General features: G+C 39.5%; 1 protein-coding gene across 16 annotated transcripts in view; it reads left to right on the forward strand.

Annotated features, from left to right (window-relative positions):
• The first annotated feature begins 3,739 nt into the window (after nt 1-3,739).
• Nucleotides 3,740-27,338, forward strand: part of dysf (dysferlin, limb girdle muscular dystrophy 2B (autosomal recessive)) — a 110,667-nt gene continuing 87,068 nt past the window's right edge. For 5 of the 16 annotated variants that reach the window (XM_038732498.1, XM_038732494.1, XM_038732497.1 and 2 more), the window contains exons 1-4: nt 3,742-4,083; nt 21,178-21,233; nt 21,836-21,927; nt 25,211-25,316. In XM_038732498.1, the coding sequence (XP_038588426.1) occupies nt 3,996-4,083; nt 21,178-21,233; nt 21,836-21,927; nt 25,211-25,316 (342 nt within the window). In that variant the 5' untranslated portion in view covers nt 3,742-3,995. Of the gene's footprint in view, nt 4,084-12,455; nt 13,102-21,177; nt 21,234-21,835; nt 21,928-25,210; nt 25,317-27,338 lie in introns of those variants that run through there. The other 11 variants (XM_038732490.1, XM_038732496.1, XM_038732495.1 and 8 more) reach the window with 4 other exon arrangements.

Consider the following 27,338-nt stretch of genomic DNA (forward strand, 5'->3'; position numbering starts at 1 on the left):
TAATTTTTCATGCTCTTATCTTGTTTTTTTGTATTATTCTTTATACTTGTTAAAGCACTTTGTAACTTGTTTTTGAAAAGTGCTCTACAAGTAAGGATTATTATTATTATTATTATCTAAAACAGATCTGTGTTCTTATAAAGTCCCAATGCAATTATATGTCCTGTTTCAGCATACATATATATAGAACTGCACTAATAAAGTCCTACCTTCTTGAAGGTCATAAAGTTTAGTTGTAGAGGTGTCGATTCCCATGTTCGATGTAGTTTATGGTGCTGCTGAATTGTGATGCTTCATACCGAAAGATGTTTCCTGGGCAGAGATGGGGACTCGAGTTAGAGACTCGGACTCAAATGCAACTGAAGTCTCACACACAGTAACTTCAGACTGGACTTGAGACTCGTCCTCAAAAGACTTCTGACTTGACTCAGATTCGAGGTGCGTGACTCATGAAAAATGTTTGTTTTTAAGAAACATCAGATGAGCTCGCTGTTATTCCCCTCCCTCGAATGAGCAACTTTTTTTCCAGGTCAAAAAGAAAAACCAGTACAGCGCAGGCATGTGCAAAGGTTTTACAAAGGTTACTTTGTCCTTATTTAACTAATGTGTGTAGTCTGATGATAAATCAAATTCGATACACCAGTTCATGGGTGCCCCATACCTCACGCTAACTTTTGTAGTCAGACGTCACTATTCTACAGCAAAACTGCCAAAAAGTCAGACACACAACAGTAGACCATCATGATGCTCTAACACAGACGTACACAATGCTGAACCACAACTTAAGACACTATCGTAAAATACAGTCAGCATTACAGTCAGCTAGCTATCATCAGATAGCTAATTTAAAGTAAAATAAATGTAAAAACGAAACTCTGTAGGTAGTAAAGTTAAGTGTATTAAATAAGCTAGATAGATAGACATTAGATAGACATTAACCTGCTGCATCAAGATTCTTGAACATAGGGCATGATTATGGGAAATATATTGTAATATTTACAATTACAGGCAAGAAAGACCCCCCTGACCTGTTGTTTTTGCCTCTTTTGGGGGGGTCCAAGCCTTAATTAGGGGGGGTCAGAACCCCCAATCTCCCCTGTAATTTGAACCATGCGTGTTTCTATTATTTTTAAAGGGTAATTCCTCATTTCTGCAGGACAGAACCCCTTCAATTCCTAATCAGGCTTTTATTGTGTAACATCTGCAGGAACCTGTAAAATTCAGTGGTTTGCAGGGTTTACATTCAGTATCCTACCTCAACTGTAGCCATTGCCATCTTGTGGCAGTATCATGTTACTACAAAGTACAGTCTGACTGGATAATTAACACACACACACACACACACACACGATTACTGAAATAGGACACCAAGCTTACCTAAATAAACAGCTGTTTTTTAACAATGAACAAACTAGACCCTCCATTCGTCCATTTAATCACACAATTAATAAAAATGGGATCAGAAACCTTATTATAAATTTCAAGTTTTATCATAACTTAGATCTGCCAGAAATCAAAATGAGCACAAACAAAGTAGTGACAAACAACACTTCCACTCTGGTCGAGAATCCTTCAATGTTTGTCAGAGCTGTAGGTTGCTTGACTTCAGGGATCTTCCATCAGCTCAGGAGTCATTTGAGAGGAGATTCGATTATGCCAACCTCTTCGGAGAGGAACATTTCTAGGATCAATATCCTCTTATTGATATGATGGAAGACGTTGTTGCTAGCAGGCAGTGTCATTTAGATCTTTAGTGACGATGAACAATTGTTCATGAAAAAGGATGAAAATAGTTTTTTGATAATTGACTTTTAACTTATTATTAGTAAAGCTCAAATTTTACATCATGTCTAGTTTTTTTTTTTTACTATGCTTCTTATTCTGCAAGTTTGTCATATATATTTTGTATGTAAAACCTCAATTTGTAAATCAACTGGTAACTATAGGTGACAGATAAATGTAGTGGAGGAAACAGTACAATATTTTTTTCTAGTTAGTAAACTTTCCACACACACACACACACACACTCACACACACCAAATGTGTGACATGACTGAAGCCCAGTGGGTCAGACTATAAATAGAGGAGCAACAGAAATCCCCCCTATGTCAGCTCACATTCTGTCCCCATTACTCAACATCTGCACAACACAAATAGTTTTATCTCCCTTTTCTGGTCAGTGTGACTTTCAAGACAATGTCTTGTGTTTTAGGTGCGTGTGTGAGAACCATGAGAGTTTGACCATTTCACATTCCTTTCCAGCCTTTTCTGCCTTTCTTCTGTGAAAATACTTTGTTTAAACCTTTATGGGAAGAGATCGGCTTTAAACTCTTAGTTACATGAAGAGTCTCAAACTCAAGATTTCATTGTTTTTGCAGGTTTCAGTAACACTTGTTGTCAAAAGAGTCCACCACTGACTTGTAGATTGTTTTGGGTTATTAAGTCAAATTCAAATACATTTTATTTTCTGTATCCTGCATCCTTTCCCCTAACTGGCTACTCCTGCTGAATTCAATCAAACACAGCCATCACTGCCTTAAACTTAAAAAAAGTGACATGTTAGAGAGACATGGTTACATCAGAAAAATGCAAAATCTTCATTCTTTTGATGCAGCCTTACGTCCTATCTACATCATGCTTCAGTCCTTTATTGGTGTCTACCAGAGGAATTTCAGCTAAGCCAAGATGGTGCAGAGATTTAAAAAAAAAAAAAAAAAGTTCTGTACTAAAAAAAATGAATAAACATCATGACTATTTGTCATGGTCTGTTATCATGGAACAGGAAAACACAAAGCAGTGGATACAGCTGCAGACTCAGGAGAGGTTCAGTTATAAGGGTGCTTTAATAAATAAATAAACCAAAGGGCTATCAGCTTACAACAAGGCGAAGGGAGCAAAGGTCCAAAATCAGGCAGACAGTCCAACAGACAAACAAATCCAAAAAGGGAGCAGGCAATGATAAAGGTCCCAAGAAATCCATCAGGTAAGACAGAAAAATCCCAGAACACAGAAGAGCAACGCTTGACAAAATGACGACAGCAGACTCCACCATAGGCGTAGATTTTGGGGGACACGCAGGGGACAGGTACCCCTCAATATTCAGAACACCTGAGAGCCTTAATATTCCATTAAATTTTTTTCACCTGGCACCCGAAAATTGTGTTTATTACACAAATAAAGACATTTCTACCATTAAGTGATGAAGAAAATACACAAATTGTTGCATAAAAAACATTTGACGATCAAAATTTCTCAAGGGAGGGGACACACACCACTCGCTTAACATGCGTCCTCCCCAATGTTTAAATGAAACCTACGGCCTCTGGGAGTAGTCACTATGTCACTGAGCCTGTCGTATACAATTTTTCGCAAAAATGTGTGGTTGAATTTTGCTGTACTTACTTGCTCATATATCCCTCTAAAATCCCCTTTAAAATATCCTAATACCCTCTTGTCTTCTATCATTGTCTCTTTCTCTGCACAAATCTGCACCAACAAGCACATTTTTCCCAACACACTTTCACCCTTTGTGTGTGTGTGTGTGTGTGTGTGTGTTTGTGTGAGCTCCCCACGTGTGTTGGTTTAAGTTGGCAGAGTTTGGATTGTCGATTGTGTACAGGCATGTGTGACCCGAAAATAAAGGCCAATGTGTGTGTGTGTCTGTCTGTTGCTGGCCCTTTAAGCCAGTTGTGATTGAAGGGACAGTGTGTGTGTGTCTATGCATGAGTCAGCCCGTGCACTATGCCTTCTCTGTGTGTGTGAGAGAGAGAGTAGGGGGGCAAGCGAGACAGCTGAGATCTGCAGGTCTACTTGCTCTCTCAGTTCCTCTCTATGTCTCTTGTCCACTTTGCTCTCTGTTTCTGTTCCACTGTTATGGATCTCTCCTCATTTTAAGGATTTTTTTTTTGATAAACCACGCCCATATATGGACCTAACGGCATCTGTCAGTGGGATTTGACACAGCTCTGCTGTGTGTGTGTGTGTGTGTGTGAGCCATGCTGCGTGTGTTTATTCTGTGCGCAGAGCATCTGCAAACGCCGGACAACGATGTCAGCGATGCCTACTGCACCGTCACCTATGAAGGTAGGGATGAGATGTGTGAGTGTGTGCGAGTGAAAGAGAAAGGTTATTAAGATGTGATGGGAGACATAAAAGAGGGAAAATGGGGAATAGAAGGTGAAGTTCATGCAAAGACAAATTTAACCCCCCTCCCTCCCCTCTCTAACAGCTGAGGTTATTATTGGAAGGTCTCAACCAGTCCTCTTTAATGGCTTCCAGTCTGTTTGGGGTGGGGCAGATACAGAATGACAAGGATAGAAGAAAGAGAGGTGAAAATAGAAAGAGAGGAGAAGAAGTGACGGGGAAGAGGAGATAAAACAGAGGATGTACTGACAGGAAGGAAGAAAGTATTCCCAGTTGCACTGTCATGAGGAGCTGTGTGTGTGTATCCAGTAAAACATGGCTGTGTTATATTGTATAGCTGTTGTATAGCTACCACCGTTCTCTCAACAGAGTTTATCTTTTGGAGCCCTCCATTTCTCTGTGGCTCTCTCATTCTTTTGAATGTCAGAGGACCCTCATTTCACTACCATGAACTAAAATTGGTCCAAATACCAATTGGATTATCAATAACCTGGTTCAGGTTGGTATAGTTGGGTCTTGTTAGCCATCAGTATCTCTATGGATGGCATTGTCGATCTATCGTCTACCACTTGATCCAGACTGAAATATCTCAACATCTGTCAGATGGATTACCATGAAATTCATCATCTGCAGGGGGTGAATCTTAATGACTTTGGTGATCGTCTGACTTTTCCTCTAGCACCACCACCAGGTCAAAGTCTTCACGTATACAGTAAAATATCTCAATATCTACTATATGGATTGAAACAAAATATTCCTACACACATTTATGGTTCCCAGACAATGTATCCTAATGACATTGGTGAATCCCTCACTTTTCATGATGCATCACTATGAGGTTGATTCTTGGTTTTGAGAAATATCGTGACCACTTATAGTATATATTGACTGTCATGAAATCTGCTACACACATCTATGTCCCTCTCAGGATGAATGGTAATAACTTTAGTAATCCCCTTTTCATCTAGCACCATCATCAGATCAACTTTTTAATTTGTCCAGCACTTTGGCTTATAAACCAACTTCCAGCAAAACTAATGACATTCTTATTATGTGTATTTTCTGTTTACTTTGTCTTTAGTGCTAATTAAATCTTAGCTAACGTCGACTCGTAGTGCGAATCAACTCTACCCCACAGATGCGACACCGGCGTATGCTGTGATAGTATTCACGTGAACCCACTCTCATGCTGTGAGTCGCAAACTGTTCATGACAGAGTGGTAACGTAACTGGAAGACTGCTGCAAAATAAACATTTTAAAACTGAGGCACACACTTGCTGTTTGGGACTGTGGCATGTAATTTCTAGTAAGTGCTAAAGTTAATGTTTGTGTGGTTTTGTGGTAGCTTTGGTCCAGTACAGTCCCAAATAAGTTTGCTCAGATGGTCTTAAGGGGATACTACCATAACAGCAAAGCAATAACAAGTAAGCAAGTATGCTGATCATACTCAAACATCACTGACCACGATTACTGACATGGCTTTTCATCTATACGTGCTTTAAAATTGTGAGTTAGGCTGCTGAAGTTTTTAAACACAATTCCTGAGTACTGAGGAGTGATGACCCCAACCCATGTGGTGGGTAATATCACGGACGCCCTACTCATAAAATGCATCAACCTCAGCGATACCGAAGCTCACTCCAAACTAAATTGAAAAGTTGCAGCCCTGGCATGCTTAAAGCACCTCTGTGCATAATGTCACAGAGCTACAGGCATAAAGTCCTCCTTCCTTTGTCTGTAAGATCATTCACAGCACAAGTTGAAACTGCCTATGATTGAATTTATAGTCTTAAAGATGCAGATTTGTGTGCTTGTTCAATCTTAGTGAAGTCCAGTGGAGTCTAGTGAAAACCAATTTGCATTACCCTGACATTTCAGCCTTTTCTGGAAAATCCTAATCGTATACAACAGTAGAATAGAGTAGACTACAGTAGAGGACAACAGTAGTGCACAGAGTGTGTGTAAAGAAGCAGAGTTTAGTTTTCTAACGTACAGTAAGTGTGTCATTAACTCATGACACTATGTCCATGGTCTATTCTGCTGCACAAAAGTTTCCCTGTATTATAAAGGGCAACGCCAGCAGTGTCTACACACACACGCACACATGCACACACGCACACACGCACGCACACACACACACACACACACACACACACACACACACACATTAACCGCCTCAAAATCTGGGCCAGAACAAAGTGAATCAGTAATGCTGGCTGATTTATTTCATGAATAGTTGAACTGATTTCAACGAGAAAGAAATCACAGAAGATGAAGTGACCACCTGGTCCATATGAAGAAAAAGTGCAGATACTCTCAATCACAGCATGTAGTATTAGGGTGTTACAATGGAGGTTGTTTGGTGGCATGTCCTAGTGAACAAGGGGGAACTAGTTTTGTGAGGGAAACATTAAGTGTGGGATGTGTATGTCCCCCTCCAGGAACATTTGAGCATCAACCACTTCATTTCTTGAATTTCTTTGCACCAATTTGTACATTTTCTGCATCTGCAGCAATTTATGGTAGAAATGTATTTGTTTATGTGAAGGAAAACACAAAATTCAGGCACCAGGTGATAATTTAAAATATAACAGAATATGATGCAGTAAGGCTCTCAGACATTCTGTATTAGTTAGCAAAGTAGCAAATAACACAACCTAGTAGCTCATTAGAGGCCATATCAACTCACAACTGACTCTGACGTTTTGAGACTAACTAACTTGGACCTCTTCCTTTTTTTCACTTCTGGCTTCTTCATGGTTATCAACGTGCATAGCTGTTTCTTCTTTCTGTTTCATGGCAGATTGCAACCATTGCTTTTGAGGTTGCATACATCCCCCTTGAAATCGTCACCTGTGCTTGTGAAGTTAGCCTAATGTTGCTGATGGTTGATCAGTTAAATGTAAAAATATACTGAAGATTAACCTCACATCAATTTTTACATACATTTTATTTTCCTCTTAAACGTTAACATTTGAATGATCTTTTTTTTTATGAATCAGAATTGCTGTTTTACTCCACAATATTCACACAGAAGTATTCCCTGTGGTTGGAAATCACTGTACTATGTCTAGTCTCAGTTCCTTGAGAGCAAGTCCAAATTGTTGCTGTACTTTGAACACGGATAGAGTGCAGAGTTCCTAATCCTATCCCTTTACTGTATGTGCCGGTGCCCCAACCAACCAGGAACATTTAATCCAGGGCTGACAAGGAGCAATATACAGAGAGGATATATTGTTCCAAAACGTGTATAAACAGTTCTGCTCAGCATGGCCATTTAATGGCATAAATGTAATGGCTGAGTAGTAGCCATAGTAAAAGTGGAATATATATACTCCATCCCGTGCGGTTATAAGCAATAACACATTACAGTGTTCCAGTTATTTCCAGCGTAATTAGCCTCTGAGATATATTTTAGTAAGTGCGCAACTTTTCTTGATGAAATAAAAGGTTATGTATCCAGTGTTGTCGGAGAAGTCTCCATAGCTGCTGTTAAGTGGGAAAAGAATCAAAGGCACTTCATGACAGCATCACACAACAGCTGAATAGCATCTGCAGGTTGTGTCAGCCTCTCCTTACTGACTGATATCTGATATTTAATCTGCTTTAACTGGTCTGCTGAAAGCTGATCGCTGTCTCTGCTGCGCCTGCTCTTAAAAACTGCTGCATCATTTCTTCTAGTCAGAGTTCATTATTTTAATAGGCTGTTAAAGTAGAATGAAGATCAAAAACATGTATCTCAAATTGAAAAGGCAAGTCCCTAAATTCAGTTTGCTGCCTTTGCTCTGACTCAAATATACATCCTGAGATTGCCTCGTCATGCCCTTTGCTGTCTCCAAACCAGCCTCTTTCCTTTTATTCACAACAGCCATTTCTCCCAGCCAGAAGTTTCGAGGTAAATGTCAGACTGCACCACCTGAAGAGACATGAGCTTTTTATAAATTCATTTATTGGTCCCTTAAAGGCAGAGTTTGCTTTATCAATTAAAAGATGGAGTTTTATTGTGTGGACTAGTAATCTGGCATACCAGGGCAAATGCCCGGTGGGCCGACTAACCTTTGGGGCCAATGTAAATTAAAAGTTAGTTATTTATATAATTGTTTATAAAAAAAAGAGATCCAAAGACTGGCCCATAAAGCACTGACAGCAGCCACTGGTTCATTTTTTATACTGACACTGGTCTGGCCTGATCACATCTCTGACTTGACCCCACTCCCTCCCCCTCTACTCTCTGTTTCTTGTGTTAGAAGTGCAAAGGGTATGCGGAGAAGTTGCAGGCCCCTAAAAAATAATCTTAAAATGGATGACACCAAATGTACCAAAAGACCCGATATGTTTACTTCCGGGACTGCAGGAGCTTCAACATCAGCTGCAGTAGGCCTACCCGACATTGTGCAGCCACAGGCACTTGAAGGAGGAAAGGATAGCCGTGGCCAATGCCAGGCAGAGGAGGAGGCGTGTGACAACGAAGCAGAGGGACCGAGTGAGCAGGAGGAGAGGGTGAAGCGGAAAGCATGGAGTAGCTTAATAGGGACCTGCAGGGCCAGAGCAGGAAGGAAGAGTGTGTGCCATAATTACTTCAGTTAAGTTCAATGAAAATAATGTAATCATCAGGCTATCATAAAGTGAGACTGTCACCTACTGCTGGTGATCAGTCAGTCACTGTCAAATAGCGCAGTATAAGCAATTCGACGTTGTTTTAGTATAGTTTATTTACGGGAGGTTAGAGATTCTGACAAAATAACCTCACCTAGTCAGCCATGAGATCAGAGCTCCTCCCTGTATTCCCAGGTTCCAGGTTGTCAGGCTGGAAAACATACTGGTGATTTGCAGTATAATGCGTATAATATGATGCACAAGATATCTAGAATTTTCCATTTGATGTAGTGAGAACAACCATGAGAATGTTAGGAGTGTGGTTTTGTGTTCATGTCTTTCCTGTTTTAGTCTGTTTTTGGTTCTGTGTTTCTCTGTGTAGCCTTTTTTTAAATTATTTTATTCATTCACATGTCCTAGTTTACTTGGTATCTGTTTTCATGGGTTTGGTGTTGTATTCTGTGTTTCTATAGCTTTATTTGATCTTGTCATGTTGAGGGTTTTTTAGCTAAGTTTAGTCCTTTGTTCATTCGCATTTTAAAGTTTTCTTAGTATCTGTCTTGTCTCGTATTCTAGTTATGTCCTGCATTCTTATCCATTTGTATTATTTTGTCCATGTTTGCTCTGTGTTCTGTTTAATCTTAGTTCAGTCTGTTTTCCCTGTTAGTTGTAGTTTTTTGGTATATTAGTGATCTGTCAGCTTATGTTCTGGTTCAGTTATTTATATTCTATTTCTTCCTGGTTATTAGTTTCCCTATGGCCTTATTGGTGTCTGTCTGTTTGCCCTGCCGTCTCTCTGCCTGCCTGTGTCTCATTAGTCCTGATACCCCTCACCTGTGTTGCTCCCGCCCTGCTCATTAGTCCCTGTGTATATACAGTGGGTACGGAAAGTATTCAGACCCCTTTAAATTTTTCACTCTTTGTTTCATTGCAGCCATTTTCCAAAAATCAAAAAAGTTCATTTTATTTCTCAGTAATGTACACTCAGCACCCCATCAGAAACAGAAACAAACAGAAATGTAGAAATTATTGCAAATTTATTAAAAAAGAAAAACTGAAATATCACATGGTCATAAGTATTCAGACCCTTTGCCGTGACACTCATATTTAACTCAGGTGCTGTCTATTTCTTCTGATCATCCTTGAGATGGTTCTACACCTTCATTTGAGTCCAGCTGTGTTTGATTATACTGATTGGACTTGATTAGGAAAGCCACACACCTGTCTACATAAGACCTTACAGCTCACAGTGCATGTCAGAGCAAATGAGAATCATGAGGTCAAAGGAACTGCCTGAAGAGCTCAGAGACCAAGGTTACAAAAAATTTCTGCTGCACTTAAGGTTCCTAAGAGCACAGTGGCCTCCATAATCCTCAAATAGAAGACGTTTGGGACGACCAGAACCCTTCCTAGAGCTGGCTGTCCGGCCAAACTGAGCTATCGGGGGAGAAGAGCCTTGGTGAGAGAGGTAAAGAAGAACCCAAAGGTCACTGGTTGTAGTAAGTCAACCATCACTGCAGCAATCCACCAGTCGGGGCTTTATGGCAGAGTGGCCCGACGGAAGCCTCTCCTCAGTGCAAGACACATGAAAGCCCACATGGAGTTTGCTAAAAAACACCTGAAGGACTCCAAGATGGTGATAAATAAGATCCTCTGGTCTGATGAGACCAAGATAGAACTTGTTGGCCTTAATTCTAAGCGGTATGTGTGGAGAAAACCAGGCACTGCTCATCACCTGTCCAATACAGTCTCAACAGTGAAGCATGGTGGTGGCAGCATCATGCTGTGGGGGTGTTTTTCAGCTGCAGGGACAGGACGACTGGTTGCAATCGAGGGAAAGATGAATGCGGCCAAGTACAGGGATATCCTGGACGAAAACCTTTTCCAGAGTGCTCTGGACCTCAGACTGGGCCGAAGGTTTACCTTCCAACAAGACAATGACCCTAAGCACACCGCTAAAATAACGATGGAGTGGCTTCACAACAACTCCGTGGCTGTTCTTGAATGGCCCAGCCAGAGCCCTGACTTAAACCCAATTGAGCATCTCTGGAGAGACCTGAAAATGGCTGTCCACCAACATTTACCATCCAACCTGACAGAACTGGAGAGGATCTGCAAGGAGGAATGGCAGAGGATACCCAAATCCAGATGTGGAAAAACTTGTTGCATCTTTCCCAAAACGACTCATGGCTGTATTAGATCAAAAGGGTGCTTCTACTAAATACTGAGCAAAGGGTCTGAATACTTATGACCATGTGATATTTCAGTTTTTCTTTTTTAATAAATTTGCAATAATTTCTACATTTCTGTTTTTTTCTGTCAAGATGGGGTGCTGAGTGTACATTACTGAGAAATAAAATGAACTTTTTTGATTTTTGGAAAATGGCTGCAATGAAACAAAGAGTGAAAAATTTAAAGGGGTCTGAATACTTTCCGTACCCACTGTATATGCCTGTTTGTGCCGTCAATCTTTGTCATGTCCTTGCTGAGTGTTCTGTCCTGTCCCTGTGTTTTTTGGATTATTTTGTGGATTGTACCTGTTCTTTGATTCTTTCCTTTGGATTATGTTTTGTTTGGAGTTACCTTTTGTTTGTGCATTTACCGCTGTGCTCCCAGCAAAAGCCTGCAATGTTTTTGTTTTAATAAATCTTTATTTGTACTGCAAACACCTTGCCTACTGTCTGCATTTGGGTCCACACCTCAGTTCTCCGCTTCTGCACTCAGCTGTCCCTGACAGAGAAATTAATTTTGATCATTTTATCAGTCAGATACACTATACATTTTGGATTGAGTCAAAAATAAACATAGTTTTTAAGCTACTTAAGGGGAAACTTAAGGAAATAACCGGAAAAATGCTGCGTTAATGACTGAAGAAGATTTTGACCAGATGTTTGTCAGATTAAAATCTCACTGGTTGCATTAAAGCACAGGTAGAGCTGAAACTATGGTGTTTTTTTTAAAGACAATATTTATTTTTCAGAACTTCCCTCAGAGAAAGTTGGACTTACAAACTCTGTGCAGTTTACTGACACCGGATTACAGGATTTGTGGGTAAAGAAGTTCAAATTAGCTTATATTTTGCTAAATTGATAACATTAATAAGAACAACTTTTGGGTTTCCAGATTGCAAAATATTTCTTTGACTGAATGGATGGATCGTATGACCACAGTCATTACCTTCCAGAAAAGGACAGGATGAGTGTGTGCCCTGATTTACAGTACGTCTGCAGGTGGCACTCTCTCACTGTGCGCGTGTAGTCGGTCAAGTACACCGTGTGTAACCTTATTGCCCCCTCCTCACTGGCTCCTGAATTTGACTCATGCATTTTTGTAGTCTCTGTATTCTAAGAGTAGAGACCCAAGAGACTATCAGTGTATAAACATCTCTTAAATGTAGTCAAATTCAAGGAAAAAAATGTAGGGTTGAGGTTTTGAAAAAGATTGGTCTTTAGAGCTCTCAGTCTGAAGAAAACCTTGAAATGTCAAGACCCGACTTTATCATGAATGACATGCAAACAAAAAGTCCTCGAACTTGACGTCCAATTTGAGCGTGGGATCTATAAGACCCAGAAAGATAAGGGGATTAGAGGACAGAGAAAGGCGAAGGGCGGTTGAGAATGCCAAATGGAGAGGCAAAGATGTGGGCGAGATAGGGAAACAACCAGGAGACGAGAGGAAAACAGAACAGGAAATGTTGAGATTTCCTCTGGATGTGAGGTGTGTGTGTTCCTGACATGCTCGCTTGTTGTCCTCTTTCCCAGTGTTACAGATAGTCACAAAGAGAAAGAAGCCGGCTTTGTGAAGGCATATCTACGCTTGAGACAAAGAGCTTTTATTTTCTATGTTCAGATACAGACAGATGCTGTGAGACAAAGCAGGAAACAATCTTTGGAAAATCAGCTGTTGCAATCCTGGGACTTCTATTCTGCCAAGCAAGGACCTGAGTCACAATCCTTTGAAAAAAGCTTTTTCAAGCAGTGGATTTCTTTATTTGGGAAAACAATCTTTTATCACTAAGAAGAGTTTTTCTTTTGTACTTTTCCTTTCTTTCTCCCTTTTTGCTACTCATTGGTTTTCAGTTTGTTAGTTTTGGTGGTCAGACACACTGGTTATTATCAGTATCAAAGTTCCCAGGGCCATGTAACCAACCTTCCCTTCAGCCCTGGATTCCTCTCAACTGGTGAACTGAACCCTCTGCCAGTCAGCCGGACCTGATTCCTCCCTCACTGAGCCAGTTCTTTGAGCATCAGATTTCAGGACTTAGCCGGACTCTGCTGAGGTTTCAGCCATGTTGCGTTGCGTTCTTCAGCGAGCCAACAACCTGAGACACTCTGACCCCCTGGCTAGTGTCACCTTCAGAGGTAAGAGGATCATTGGACTGCAGTCCAATATAGTAAACTCAGTGTGGAAGTGCCTTAAACCTGCATTCTTTCTAATGACCAGCAGGGGGCGACTCCAATGGTCGCAAAAAGAAGTCAGATTATATAGAAGACCCTACTTCTCATTTGATTTGTTACCTTAGTAAACATTTTCTTAATGAGTTCATGGTCTCGATTGCTAGTTTCAAGTTTTCTTCAACACAGCATGATGTTCATTTAGTAAGTTATGGTCCCATTTAGAGTAAAATAGGCGATAAAGCAGGGTATGTTTCAGTGTGTGTCTACCTCGTGATTGACAAGGATGCGCACAGGATGCGAATTAGAAAGTGTGAAAAATAATTAGCAACCAAACAGAGAAATCAAAGAGGTAAAATAAAGGGCAGCATTAAATAAATATCCAGCTTCTGCAAGTCCAAGTGGTACTAATTGCATGATGAAAAAAATGCAAACTTGACCAAACCTACTGGAAAAAGAAAACATACATAAACATGGCAAGTTCAGAATTACAGTGTCTTGTGTGAAAAATTAAATGTAAGAATATCCTCTTTTATTTAACTAGTAGATCTACATGCCATTGTTTATGATACATTCATAAGTAGTTTTCAGGTACTCTCCATCACAGCATGCAGTGTTAGGGTATTACAATGGACTCATGTTGGTTGGAGGCGTGTCCTAGTGAACAAGGGGTGTAGGTTTAGTTATTTCAGGAGGGACACATTAAGTGCAGGGTGCGTGTGTGTTCTCCCCCAGGAACATATGAGCGTCAAACACTTATGCACCAATTTGTGCCTTTTCTGCATCAATTTATGGTGATAATAAGTGTCTTTTTTATGTGATGGAAAACACAAAATTCAGGCGCCAGGTGACAATTAAAACAAAATATAATGCAGTAAAGCTCTCATGCATTCTGTATTAATTAGCCATCTAGCAACTAACACAACCCAGCAGCTCATTGGCTGCAATATCAACTCACTTCAAATCACTTGCTTAGTTTTTTTGAGAAAAAAATATCCTGATATTGGACCTCCTCTTCCTTTTTTCCCCTTCTGGCTCCCTCAATGTTATCAACGTGCATAGCTGCTTCTTCTTTCTGTTTCACGGCAGATTGCAACCATTGCTTTTGAGGTTGCATATTGTTGGGTCTATAAGTTGTGTTCTAGCAATTCGTTAACATACAGTATCTCACAAAAGTGAGTGCACCCCTCACAATTTTGTAAATATTTGATTATATCTTTTTATGTGACAATACTGAAGAAATTACACCTTGCTAGAATGTAAAGTAGTGAGTGTATGGCAAACTAACACATGACACAGTCATTAATGTCTAAACCGCTGGCAACAAAAGTGAATACACCCTTAAGTGAAAATGTCCAGATTGGGCCCAAAGTGTCACTAATTTGTGTGGCCACCATTATTTTCCAGCACTGCCTTATAAACCTCTTGGGCATGTAGTTCACCAGAGCTTCACAGGTTGCTACTGGAGTCCTCTTACACTTCTCCATGACAACATCACGGAGCTGGTGGATGTTAGAGACCTCCTCTGCCTTCCATTTGAGGATGCCCCACAGATGCTCAATAGGGTTTAGGTCTGGAAGCATGCTTGGCCAGTTCATAACCTTTACCCTCAGCTTCTTTAGCAAGGCAGTGGTCGTCTTGGAGGTGTGTTTGGGGTTGTTAACATGTGGGAATACTGCCCTGCGGCCCAGTCTCAGAGCATGATCCCATGATCCCAGGCAATCATGCTTCAGTATGTCACAGTACATGTTGGTGATCATAGTTCCCTTAATGAACTGTAGCTCCAGACCATCACACTCCCACCACCATGCTTGAGTGTAGGCAAGACACACTTGTCTTTGTACTCCTCACCTGGTTGCCACCACACACGCTTAACACCATCTGAACCAAATAAGTTTATCTTGGTCTCATCAGACCACAGGACATGGTTCCAGTATTCCATGTCCTTATTCTGCTTGTCTTCAGCAAACTGTTTGTGGGCTTTCTTGTACATCATCATTAGAAGAGGCTTTCTTCTGGAACGACAGCCATGCAGTCCAGTTTGATGCAGAGTGCGGCGTATGGTCTGAGCACTGACAGACTGACCCCCCCACCCCTTCAACCTCTGCAACAATGCTGGCAGCACTCATATGTCTATTTCCCAAAGACAACCTCTGGATATGAAGCTGAGCATGTGCACTCAGCTTCTTTGGTCGACCATGGCGAGGCCTGTTCTGAGTGGAACCTGTCCAGTTGAATCGCTGTATCGCTGTCTTGGCCACTGTGCTGCAGCTCAGTTTCATTGTCTTGGCATGTTCTTATAGCCTAGGCCATCTTTATGTAGAGCAACCATTATTAAACTTCCAGAGACCAGTATGAGGGAGTGTGAGAACAATAACACCAAATTTAACACACCTGCTCCCCATTCACACCTGTGACCTTGTAACTGTGTGATGTGTCATTTTGAGGTGACAGCAAATTTACACTGTTATACAAGCTGTACATTCACTACTTTACATTCTAGCAAAGTGTCTTTTCTTCAGTGTTGTCACATGAAAAGATCTAAAATATTTACAAAAATGTGAGGGGTGTACTCACTTTTGTGAGATACCATAAATATCCAAATGGACATTTTCTAAATATTGAAGGGTAAATTTCCACAGCATCCCCTTGAAATCTACACCTATCCTTGTGAAATCAGCTTTATGTTGGTTTATTGGTTAAAAATAAAAAAAACTACAAATATAATAATGTACAGAAGATTAGCTTCACATCGATTTGTAATCCGATTTGTTTATTTTCCTCCTAAACACAAAATTCCTTTTTTTTTTTTTTTTTTACAGAATCAAAATTGTCTGTTAGTGGTCTTTTTTATTATTTTTCTGGGATTTTCCAGGTCAAAACTGTATTCAGAGCATAGATGGCTGAAAGTTGCCTCCAAGTGAGTTTAACTCAACTGAAGACACCAGTTTGTACACGGTGAAGATGACCTGGCTACTTGGTCTTTTCCCATCACTTTGATGTACTTTCTACTAACCAGTGTCTGCTTACTTAATGAGATGAGCTCTGCTCTGTCCTGACATTATTTCCTGGTGCCGTCACGCATATGCTCGTACTTCTACCCTTGTTGTGGGGAAGAGGAGGCACAAATTGAAATTTAAAATTAAATATAATGTAAAATTTTCAACTGGAATGTAGATTGTATTTTAAATTAAACACCAGCTGCATGTTGATACAAGACTATAAAATGTTTATGGTGGTCCGGAGATTACCAGTGAATCTTGTATATTTATTTATTGTAGTTGGAAGAAATGTAGGCTAATGGGAAAATAATGAACTATCAAGTCAAGTGTTTCTGGGTTGCAACAACTTAAGGAATTCACAGCAGAGTTTCCTCTCCTCCACAACAGATACCATGCCCATTTATAGAAATAACAGGCAGTAATGAAAAAGCAAGGAAGCTGTGGGAGGAGAGAGAAAAAAACAGAATGAGTGTGTGTGTGTGTGTGTGTAAGAGAGAGAGAGAGAGAGAGAGAGAAACTTTTGCTTTCTCTTTATTAATTTTGTGTAATTAAATACTATAATTGATGTATTTTACTTACATGTCCAAAAATACTACCAACAAAAAATCTAGTTAAAATACAGAGAGATATACTTTTGCTGTAATTATTGCATCCCAAAATCCTTTCTGACAAATTGCAATATGCTTTGAGAGTTTTTGTGTATCCGCTTTTTTGGTGACATTAGTGCAAGGCTTAATTTGATTTTGAGTTAATACACTGGTTTTGAATATGTTTATAAAATATTGCAGGGACTGGACATACATTTGCAGATAATATCTGGATTGTTTCAAATTGACTGAATGGACCACGTGGAGTTTTGAACACCTGTGGCACTGCTGAGCATGTTAGAGCATAGAACTGGAGAGATCTTATGATTGCTAATATATAGATAGTCACCTCTACATCATGTTTGTGGCCGTGTGTCTGCAGGTGTAGATGATGAAGCATGTGTATATGTGATTAAAGGGGATAACTTGTGTTTGTGTGTTGAAAGCAGGATTTCCGGCCAATGTGTTGTTTTTGGAACGATTAGTGTTGTTCTCTGTCAAAATCCACAAATAAAAACAGGCAACCCTGCTTCTTTATCACAGTCCTGCGCTAATGATAGCCTGGACACACATTACATTATATTTATTTAGCACATGCTTTTATCCAAAGCAACGTTCAGTGCATTTCAACCATGTGTGAATATACACACACCACCTCACACACACAGCAGTCTTTTCCTCATTTGACTTGTAAGTGATGATTCAAAGGTGTTCTGTTGTTGCCTGAAAACAGCTCGTTTGTAGTCCATCCTTTACTTCCGTAACCTATCTTCATCACTATGTAACACTCGTTATACTGCTCGCCTAGCGGATAGTGTTGCAAGCCCCCAAAAACACTGATGGAGAAACACACTGAGCTGCAGAACACACAGTGACAAGACGTCTGCCAGCTGCGTTCCCTCGCCCCCACCCTCCCTACCAAACATTAGATACCCTTCAGGCTGTCAATGGACATGTTTTTTGAAAATAAACCATGTTCCTGTTCTGATACAACCCCAAACATAATTATGAAGCTGAAAATGAGCAGATTATGACCTCTTTAATACCTTAGGACAAATAACTAAATCAATTAGATTTAGCAAGTGCACTGTGTTGTTTTAGGTGAGCGAGACTGGAACTTTCTGGCTGCGTCACTTTCAGTGGTTGGAATCTCCCATTATAACATTTGTGCTTATCATATCAGTAATTAAAGCTTTTTAACGTAATAGTTCAGCATCAAGAGTTCCAGTACTTTTTCAGGTCGTAGTATTATGCACATTAGCCTAATTTGGTTATCTATAAAAACTGTCCTCTTAGCCAACAAAAGGTGATTAGACTCAACTGAATCTTGGAAGTAAAATTTTTCCATAACTTTAGTAAATTCTAAAAACTGAAAGCTAACTTGATTAGACTAGATTAATAGATTCTTCTATGAATGGATTCAATTCTGATTGTGAAACAAGTCATTTCACGAGGGTTGTAGTAACTTCTTTCACAATGTAAGTATACGGGAAAACGTATTTTGGGCCAGTGTCCATCACGTGACCGATCCACTTGGTCTTGTCAGCAGCTGGCTTCTGGAAGTTGGCCAGAAAAGGAGCAAAAATGGCAGGTTTTGGAAAGAGAAGGAACAAAGGGAACAGGTTAAGATAAAAAATGATTTTTTTGAACTGTAAGCTGGAAATGAGCACAGTTCTTTAAGAAATTGTCTTTTTAAAAGTGGGACAAAATCTTAGATCCTTTTGAACTGACCACAGATACATCAACACACGCGTGCATGCACACACACACACACACACACACACACAAGTCTAAACTTAGCTTTCCCACATGTATTTCACATCACTGTGGGTTTGTTCTATTCTTGGCTCGTGACAGAAACTGTGCCAAGCTGAACCAACCAGGAAGTTGACGCTGTGCCACTTCCTGTCTCTGAGACGCTAATTCCTATATCAGCTCTTGGGAGATTTATACAGTTCACACACACACACACACACACACACACACACAAATACAACGTACCCCTTGACTCCTCTGTGGAAGGGTGGAGGTGTTTTTAAGATATCTTCCAAGAACGGAGGTACACTTACATAGGGATTTGTGTGGGTGTATTTGCGTACGGACATACTTGTTTGTGTGTGTGTGAAGGTAAATTGGTGTGTGTGTTTTCGCATTGGGTGATGATCGTGTGGAAAACAGGAAAGAAAACAATCATTCTCTGGGTGTGTGTACAAGGAGAGAAAGAATCTGTGTGTGTGCGCATCAAGAATACATGCAGGATGAACGTCAATTGCTCCGAAATCAACAGTTTTGTCGCCAACAGTGGACTAATGTGGAGTTTTGGGCAACACAATTTTGAATCAACAAAACTATAGATCAGTGCATTATGTTTGTGTACCCCTACTGACCTTTGGCTAACCAGAGTCAAGTGTCAGTCAAGATATCTTGATTGTGTTTTTAATGTTCCTCTCAGTTTTTCTTTTTTAAAGTACCTAAATTTATCACTGATGCAATGTTTTATTTTATTTTGTTTACTTGTGGATATTCACTGTTATATGTATAAAACCATTTATTTTCAAAACCTCTCAGGAAACAACTCTTGTTTTAAATATCCAGATTGGTTTTAGGCTGGTGGGGATGAATAAAATGTCCAGGAAAAGTCGGTATTCATTTTTTTTTAATTCAGTGTAGCCATGCTGCTAGTGTAGCTGAAAACACATATCTCCATATTTGTTGAATTACATGCTTCATTATGAGTTAAACTAAAGTCTCAGGACTTTGGTACCTCTCTGACTTTTTCTAGTGCCACCAGGAGGTTGACATTTGTGGTTTCAAGTCAAATGTCTCAACAACTTTTGGATGGATTGTCCTAAATTTGGTTCAGACAATTATGTTCTTTAGAGAAACTAGATTATAAAAGTATCCAAATGAAAAACTCTCTTCAGGCCTCCCTCCAAAGCCAAACCCCCAAAACACATGTTCATGTGCAGTGAGTTCCCCCATGTAGGCAGGTAGGCTAGCCAATCATTTCACATGCTTATTCTTTTTTTATTATTAGTCCTGTGAAAGCCTAAGATACCGGTGTTCTGATGATTTATGCTACCTTGTTGAAAAATGCTACCGTAGTGAAATCATTAACGCACGCTGCATGCCAGATTCATCTAATTTCCACAATCTGCAGGAGACAGTGTGTACATACAAATAGTTACATGCTTCCAGATCAAAAGGAGCACTGAAAAAAATATTGTTTAGATGTTGCTCTCCAACAGCCACAGTCTCAACGCCATGTCCGTGAGCAAGGTAGATCTGTGGGCGTGGAAACAGAGAACAAGATTATGGGTCACGCGCAGAACTGCTAAGTAGCACATATCGACAGCATAAATTGACAGAGCACCGGATGTTTTCATTTTTGTGCATTTCATTTATTGATTGCTGTTGGAATGTAAAGAAAATTTTATAAATATAACAAAGCATGCTTCTGAAATAAAGTGATATTGATTGATATTAGCATTTAGGTCAAAGCACTGCCTCACAGAGCTGCTAACATGGCTTTAGACTGTTAGCCTTGTTTATTTATTTCCGACTTTGTCCAGTCGTCATTCAGTGGAAATTAATGTGTAGCTTCCAAATTCAGACAATAGTCATTGTCTCTGTATCCTTTCATCTGGAAAGAACATCCCGATCTGTGTGTGTGCGTCTGGTTGTATTCCTCTTTTTGCCTTAAACCAAATGGAAATGATGATTGTTGTCCCCAATGTGATTATTCACATCACATTCTTGTGTGTGTGTGTGTGTGTGTGTGTGTTTGTGTGTGTGTTATGTGATGAGAGCTCCTAAGTAGCTAAGGATAAATCTTGGCAGTTTATTGGTCAGTCTTACGTCCCACTTCCTGTCAAAGTGCCCAACAGACAGGAAATCAGAGCACAGAACTCCATGTTACAGGAAGCCACAGAAAGATAACACACACACACCCACGCATGCACACACACACACACGCACGCACACACACACACACACACACACACACACATTTTTCTCCACAGTGTGTGAAAGGTTGAGTGGTTGCAGTGTTTATTTTCTGAGTGAGTCATGGTTGGTTTGGGTTGAATAAACAAAACAACAACATTTTATCATAATTTTGATTAAACATATGTAATATGTATTAACAAGATCACAATTAGCCTTAATGTTAATTAAAAAAATGTATATGTTAATTTAAAAAACCCCATCTTATTAGCATATAAGATAACAATCCCTAACAGGAAGCTCTGTAGCAAACAAAACAAGCTGTTCAGATCCCTTAGCTAGATGCAGTAACTAACCTGCTGTCTAGTTAGCTTTTGAACAGTTTGCTAATAGTAAGGTAATAAACATGTTTCTGGCTGAAGAGATTAGCAGTAACTTCCCTGTTGGAACCAAAATGTTTTATATTCTTAAACTAACTCTTCATGTTCCTGTTGCTCCATTTTCTTCAGGGTCTAAGAAGAAAACAAAGGTCATCAAGAACAATCCTAACCCTGTTTGGAATGAGGTACGTCTTTTTCACAACCTCAAATTCAATGTTTGCTATTTAGATATCCTTTTTTCCGGATGAAATTCTAGTTGCTAGAAATAGTTACACCAACAGGAACTTGTGAATTTATGGCAGAAAAGCATATCAGACAAGGCAGAAAGCACAAAGCCTGCATCTTTTAGATGCTAATAAAAATATATCTACCTCACACAGCATTTCAGCAAAATCGTGTGTCATGTGTGGCCTTAAAGGTTCAGTGTGTAATATTTAGGAGGATCAACTGACAGAAATGCAATATAATATACATAACTATGTTTTCAGTGATATCTAAAGCTCAGTGATATCTAAAGCCGTTTCTATCTACATACAACGCGGGTCCCCTTAAATTGAAGTCACCGTGTTGCACCGCCATGTTTCTACAGTAGCCCAAATGAACAAACTATTCTTTAGATCGCATTTTGTCACTTCTCCTATGCGCTTGCCAAGGGAGGAGTGAGTTGTAAGTCACAACCTTCACCACTAGATGCCACTAAAACTTACACACTGAACCATTGACGCTTTTCTCTATTTTGGCAGATTTTTCTCAGGAAACCTAATGTTGTTTCCTGTCTCTCTGTCAGGGTTTTGAATGGGATCTGAAGGGGATTCCTCTGGACTCTGGAGCAGAGCTGCACTGCGTCGTCAAAGACCATGAGAAGATGGGAAGAAACAGGTACAGACTTCTGTGTGGCTGAATCCCTATGACTTTGGTGATGCCATGAATTTTGCTATAGTGTCAGTATAGTGTAATGGATTGTAATGAAATTGAGTGCAAACATTGGATGCATTTTGATAACTGACTCTTCATTCATTTCACTTTCTTGTGTCCAATACTTTGGTTTATGAACAAATAAAACTAATAGCATTCACATATCTGCCTCACTTCTACGTTTTAGAGAGGCTGGCTGCCACTCTTGTGTTTCCGTTGCTATCTGAGTTGACAATCATTGAATTTTTTCAAAATGCCACTGTGGGTCACTCTGTGACCATGGCAAAGATAGAAATGCCACCATTATTAGCTGAACTTGTTATTGGAATAATTCTGGGATGAGATTAGTGTAGGTGGATAGCAGCAGTCTGTAGGGTATGGTACTTTGTCACAGATGTGAACAGATGTCAGAAACACCTTTGTTGATATAAAACATTTATATTATATACATTTACTGCTTTCTCCACTCCAACTGAACATTCTCAGTGATTAACATAAATTCAAGTGACCAAATTTGTGGTGAAATTTGCATCTGTCACTTTGAAAGCTAGTTTGTGTAGTTAAAACAGTGACTCTAAATGAGGGATTTCTGATATTTCATTTAAATCATACACTTTTGCCTCTAAATAGACCGCAAATTAAGCCGCATGACATTTTACAACATCATATTTGTTATATTTGTTAACATTTTTAACATCATCCCATCAATGGTAATGTCATAAAATATAGTTAAAGCATTCTTTTTATATTTGCACATGTTAGTCACACACACATATATATAGAATACTGATAAATCCTTTGCAGTTTAGATACGAACTGTATTGTTAGACGTGGTGGACTGATGGGACCAAACTCAGGGCACTGACAAGGGTGTGGTCCACAGCCCAGAGTTGTTTGTCTTATGAAAACACCCCTTCAGATGGTTATTTTTGGACCGTTCCACTTCATCAAGGTGTCAAACATGTTGGAGTTCCTTCAGAGGGGAAGGGGCCAGCACGAAAAAATCAGGTCATCCTCTCATTGTGATTGTCGGGTATTTTGTCACTCATATTTCCACCCATTCAGACTGTTGATTGATTTATTGATCCATTCATCAGCCTCTCGTGGCACATTCAGACCTGAGTGTGACCTCCTTGCTTTGGTTATTGTTCTTGTTGTAGACTTTATTGTCTAGAAGAGCATTATCATTATCTTAGTGGAAATTTGTCTTTGACTTCTCTGAACAAATATGCAACAATGACACCACAATTAAAATCACATTAAAAATACACACAGTTAAGAGTACGACACAGTACCACCATCGACATACAACAACAATTGTGCCATAAACAGAAAATGGAAAGCAACGCAGCAGATGGAAATAAGTTAGGTTACAACATACAACACATTTAAAAGTGCTTTCAATTTGCATTCAGTGCCTGTATGGCATGGGGAATAAAAGATTGCTTATAGATGTTAGCTGGACCAAAAGTTGTTTACAGAACAAGCATGCCTTCAACAGCACTGCACATGAAAATAAACATTATTTTTGGTACCATGCAAGCACATTAAACATTTCAAGCATATGAATGATAAAATGTATCTCTGTTAGATGAACTTACAATGCTTTCAGAAAATATCACGAATACCTCTCTCGAATTACTCACAAGTGGAACGAATCTGCAAAGATCGGACCAACCATTGCCTGGTGCACATTAAAGGTTTTTGAGATCTTAACCAATTTTATAAATGTGATATACCACAGACATAACGACAGATTTAAACAATTTTTAATATTTTAATAATAAGAATGCACACAGATGATTCAGTCAAGACACAGAACGAGACACTTGGCGTTTATATGAAACAATTTCAGAGTGGCCAGGGACTTGCCAGGTATCTCACAGAAACTCGCGTGATCAGATGTGACTTTAGATTAAAAAAAAATGGATGTAGACTGTCAGCTAGTTGCACTTGTGTGTGAAATGGACAGTGAGATTGAGGGAGAATGAATCCTACAACAAGGTCTGAGAGGCAGTTCTGTAAGTTTCACCAGAGTAGAGCCAACACACAGAAACCACACATTATTGGTCCGTGTAGAATCAGATACTGCATTTACAAGAAACCAAGAAAGATCCATATTTATATTTGATAGTCCAAGCTGTATTTTGTGAAGTGCTGTGTGGGAGAGTGGAAGTAAGTAAAGGAGGAGGGGGGAGGAAACATCCAGCCACACAAATGGACTGTATTTGTTATGCAAAGGCAGTGCAGAAAATGTGATACCCATCTTTGTTTCACCACCAACTGTTTCCTGCGGTTCCACACAGGTCAAGAAACCAGAGAAGGAAACCGAGGTTGATAAAATGTATTTGAAGACATACTGAATTATTATACAAAGGACAAAATAATATAATAATAATAATAATCTTTATTTGTAGAGCACTTTTCAAAAACAAGTTACAAAGTGCTTTAACAAGTATAAACACAATAATACCCAAAAGACAATAATACAAAAAACAATACAAGATAAAAGCAAGAAAACATTGAAAAGACTAAAATACACGTTTAAGATAAATATAAAATAAGTAAAATAGAATAAAATAAAAGGGATAAAATAAAGTCAGATAAGATCGGGAAAGGCTCTCATATAAAAGTATGTTTTAAGAAGGGACTTAAAAGAGTTCACTGACTCAGCCGACCTGATTTCCTCGGGCAGGCTGTTCCAGAGCCTCAGGGCCCTGACAGCAAACGCTCTGTCCCCTTTAGTTTTCAGTCCAGACTCTGGAACAGACAACAGACCTCTGCCCGAGGACCTCAAGGTACGTGCTGGTGCGTATGGGACTAAAAGGTCAGAAATATAACAAGGCGAGAGGCCATGAAGAGCTTTAAAAGTGATCAATAAAATTTTAAAGTCAATTCTAAAACACACTGGGAGCCAGTGTAATGAAGCTAAAATAGGAGTAATGTGGTCATATTTCTTTGTTCTGGTTAAAAGCCTGGCAGCTGAGTTCTGGACAGTCTGGAGTCAATCAGTAGATTTTTGGGTTTGGGCAAATGCATGGTCTAATGCAACTTTTCAAACACATGTTTTGGTCAGTTTTTTTTTTCAGTTGAAATCTGGTCAGCATGATACGTTTTTTTAAAAACTGATTATCAGAAGTCCCTAATGGTAAAAGCACAGTTTATGTGTTGAATCGATTTTACTCAGGTCAGTGTTAGAGTACTAATGTATCAAATGAAGAAATTTTAAGTCTGTGTTTCTGATTAGGTTCCTGGGAGAATGCCGGCTGGCTCTCAGAGACGTGCTCAACTCTCCCAACCTGGCCGCCACCTTCACCGTCTCCCTGCTGGACACCAAAAGAAACAACACAGGGGTGAGCAAGCGAGCACACATAGAGTAAAACCAGACAGATGAATTTACAGTCTCATTGTATCACGAAGGAATGACAAATCATACATCATTCTGAGTTTCCTCTCTTGATCTTAAAATAGAGAAAGACATTCCTGAGTCAGAACAACAACCATATTATTTTGAATCTGATTGAAGGTGATGCTAGTAATTCTTTTATTGCAAAAAATTCTTTTGAGGAAATAAACACTCACTCCGACCTTCCAAAACTTAATGTCACTGTGGAGGGATTATTTTACTTGTACCCAGTGCAGATTGTTGTTGTTGTTAATGTGCCAGTTCCAACAAGTATCATGTAAAATTGTCAACATCTTCACATTTATATCCTGTTGCGTCATAGGAAATGTACAATGAGGATGAATGTAACTCCAAACCTGTTGAACAGAATCAGATAATGCGGCTGTAGTGGAGACCGGGGATGGTTAACACTGGTCAGTTGTAACAGGTCCAACACGTAAATTGTTAAATTGCCAATATGTCTTGTTTCTTCAGACTGTAATCATCCAATCACCAAACAACACCAGACAAGTGTCAACAGCAGGGCCGTGCAGAGACTTTTGCAAGGGCAGGTGTTCAAAGTATAAAAGGGGCACATGGAACAAGGATTTAAATAGGGCTGTTCTCAAAATATCAATACCGAAATATATTGTTATGTATTCCTTGCTGATATGCATATGCTGATGCTTCTGTATCGATACATCAACAAATACTGTGACATTTTTAAAAAAAGGAAACAGGGAATACCCAGCTCTTGCTTTAAAACATTGTGGGCTGACATAACTTACAGGGAACAGTTGTTGGGGGGTTGCTGGGGACGCTGCTACTACTGTTGTTGCTGCTACTACTGGTGGTGATCTGTGACTAGATATATTATAAAAAACATGGGATGGATATATAATTAAGCAAATATGTGACCATGACAAGATGTAAAGACTATTGAGTGTTTGGGACTGACTCAGAGTGACTGACCTGCTGTAGTGCTGCAGCCCCTGCCAAGGTTGACTAAGAGGGAGACGCTCACAGATTAAATTATTATTCATTCATTTTACTAATAGTTTGATTGGGTAGGCCTTCACAAAAGGGCCTGTAGAAATTTAAAAATAAATAAATAAATTAAATTTGTCATTGACAAAAGTTCATCAAAGGGCAAAAGGGCAGGTGCGTGAGCACCCATCGCACCCCCCTCTGCACGTGTATGGTCAACAGCAAAGAAAAGCTGTTTGGCATTGTCAGAGAAGATCTGACAAATTTTTGTGTTCCTTACAAATGCGGCACCATTTAATAGAAAAATAATCAGGCTTTCCTATGGTTTACGATTTATTGCCAAGAAGCATTGTTACAACAAAGAAATAATCTACCAAACTTCTTTACTTTTTGTGCGTAGTTTAGTTGCACCATTTAATAGCAGACGCATGTAACTAGTTTGTTTCGAATTTTGAACGCACTGGCTTAAAAGAGATCCTAGATACAGACAGAAATGTCAAAAATGTTACAACCACACACAGACCCTGATATCTTTGTTTACAGAAACATTACAGATTATGACTTGAGTTGCTTTTTCCTGTTAAAGGAAACTGCAGGAGACTACACCTTTTACTGGTCCACCCACCGTCCACTGCTGGTGCAAGACAACTTATGCGGAATAAATCCTCATTTGTGTGTCAGTTTTATACAAGCTCTCCACCCCTTGACTGTCCTTTTGTATAAAGTGAAGACAGGAGGAGGAAGGAAGATGAGGAAGTTTTGAGTATTTGCGCTGAAATGTTCGTCCTCTCATACCCAAAGAGAGAAATGGAGTGGTGGATGATATCGCTTTAGCTCTTTCTTTTGCAAAGGAAAAGTGTCAATGCCATTGCTTTGAAGTGTCTTTGGCATGCAATTCGTGATGCAGCAGGGTTTGAAATGGAATAAAATATAAATAACTGATTTCACTCATAAATACTAACATTTATTTACGTGCACCAGTGAGCAAAGGATGACATATTTA

Source organism: Micropterus salmoides, unplaced genomic scaffold (genome assembly GCF_014851395.1).
Source record: "Micropterus salmoides isolate LMB-PRFRI ecotype aquatic unplaced genomic scaffold, ASM1485139v1 Ms_hic_scaffold_2, whole genome shotgun sequence".
In the NCBI taxonomy this organism is placed as follows: domain Eukaryota; kingdom Metazoa; phylum Chordata; class Actinopteri; order Centrarchiformes; family Centrarchidae; genus Micropterus; species Micropterus salmoides.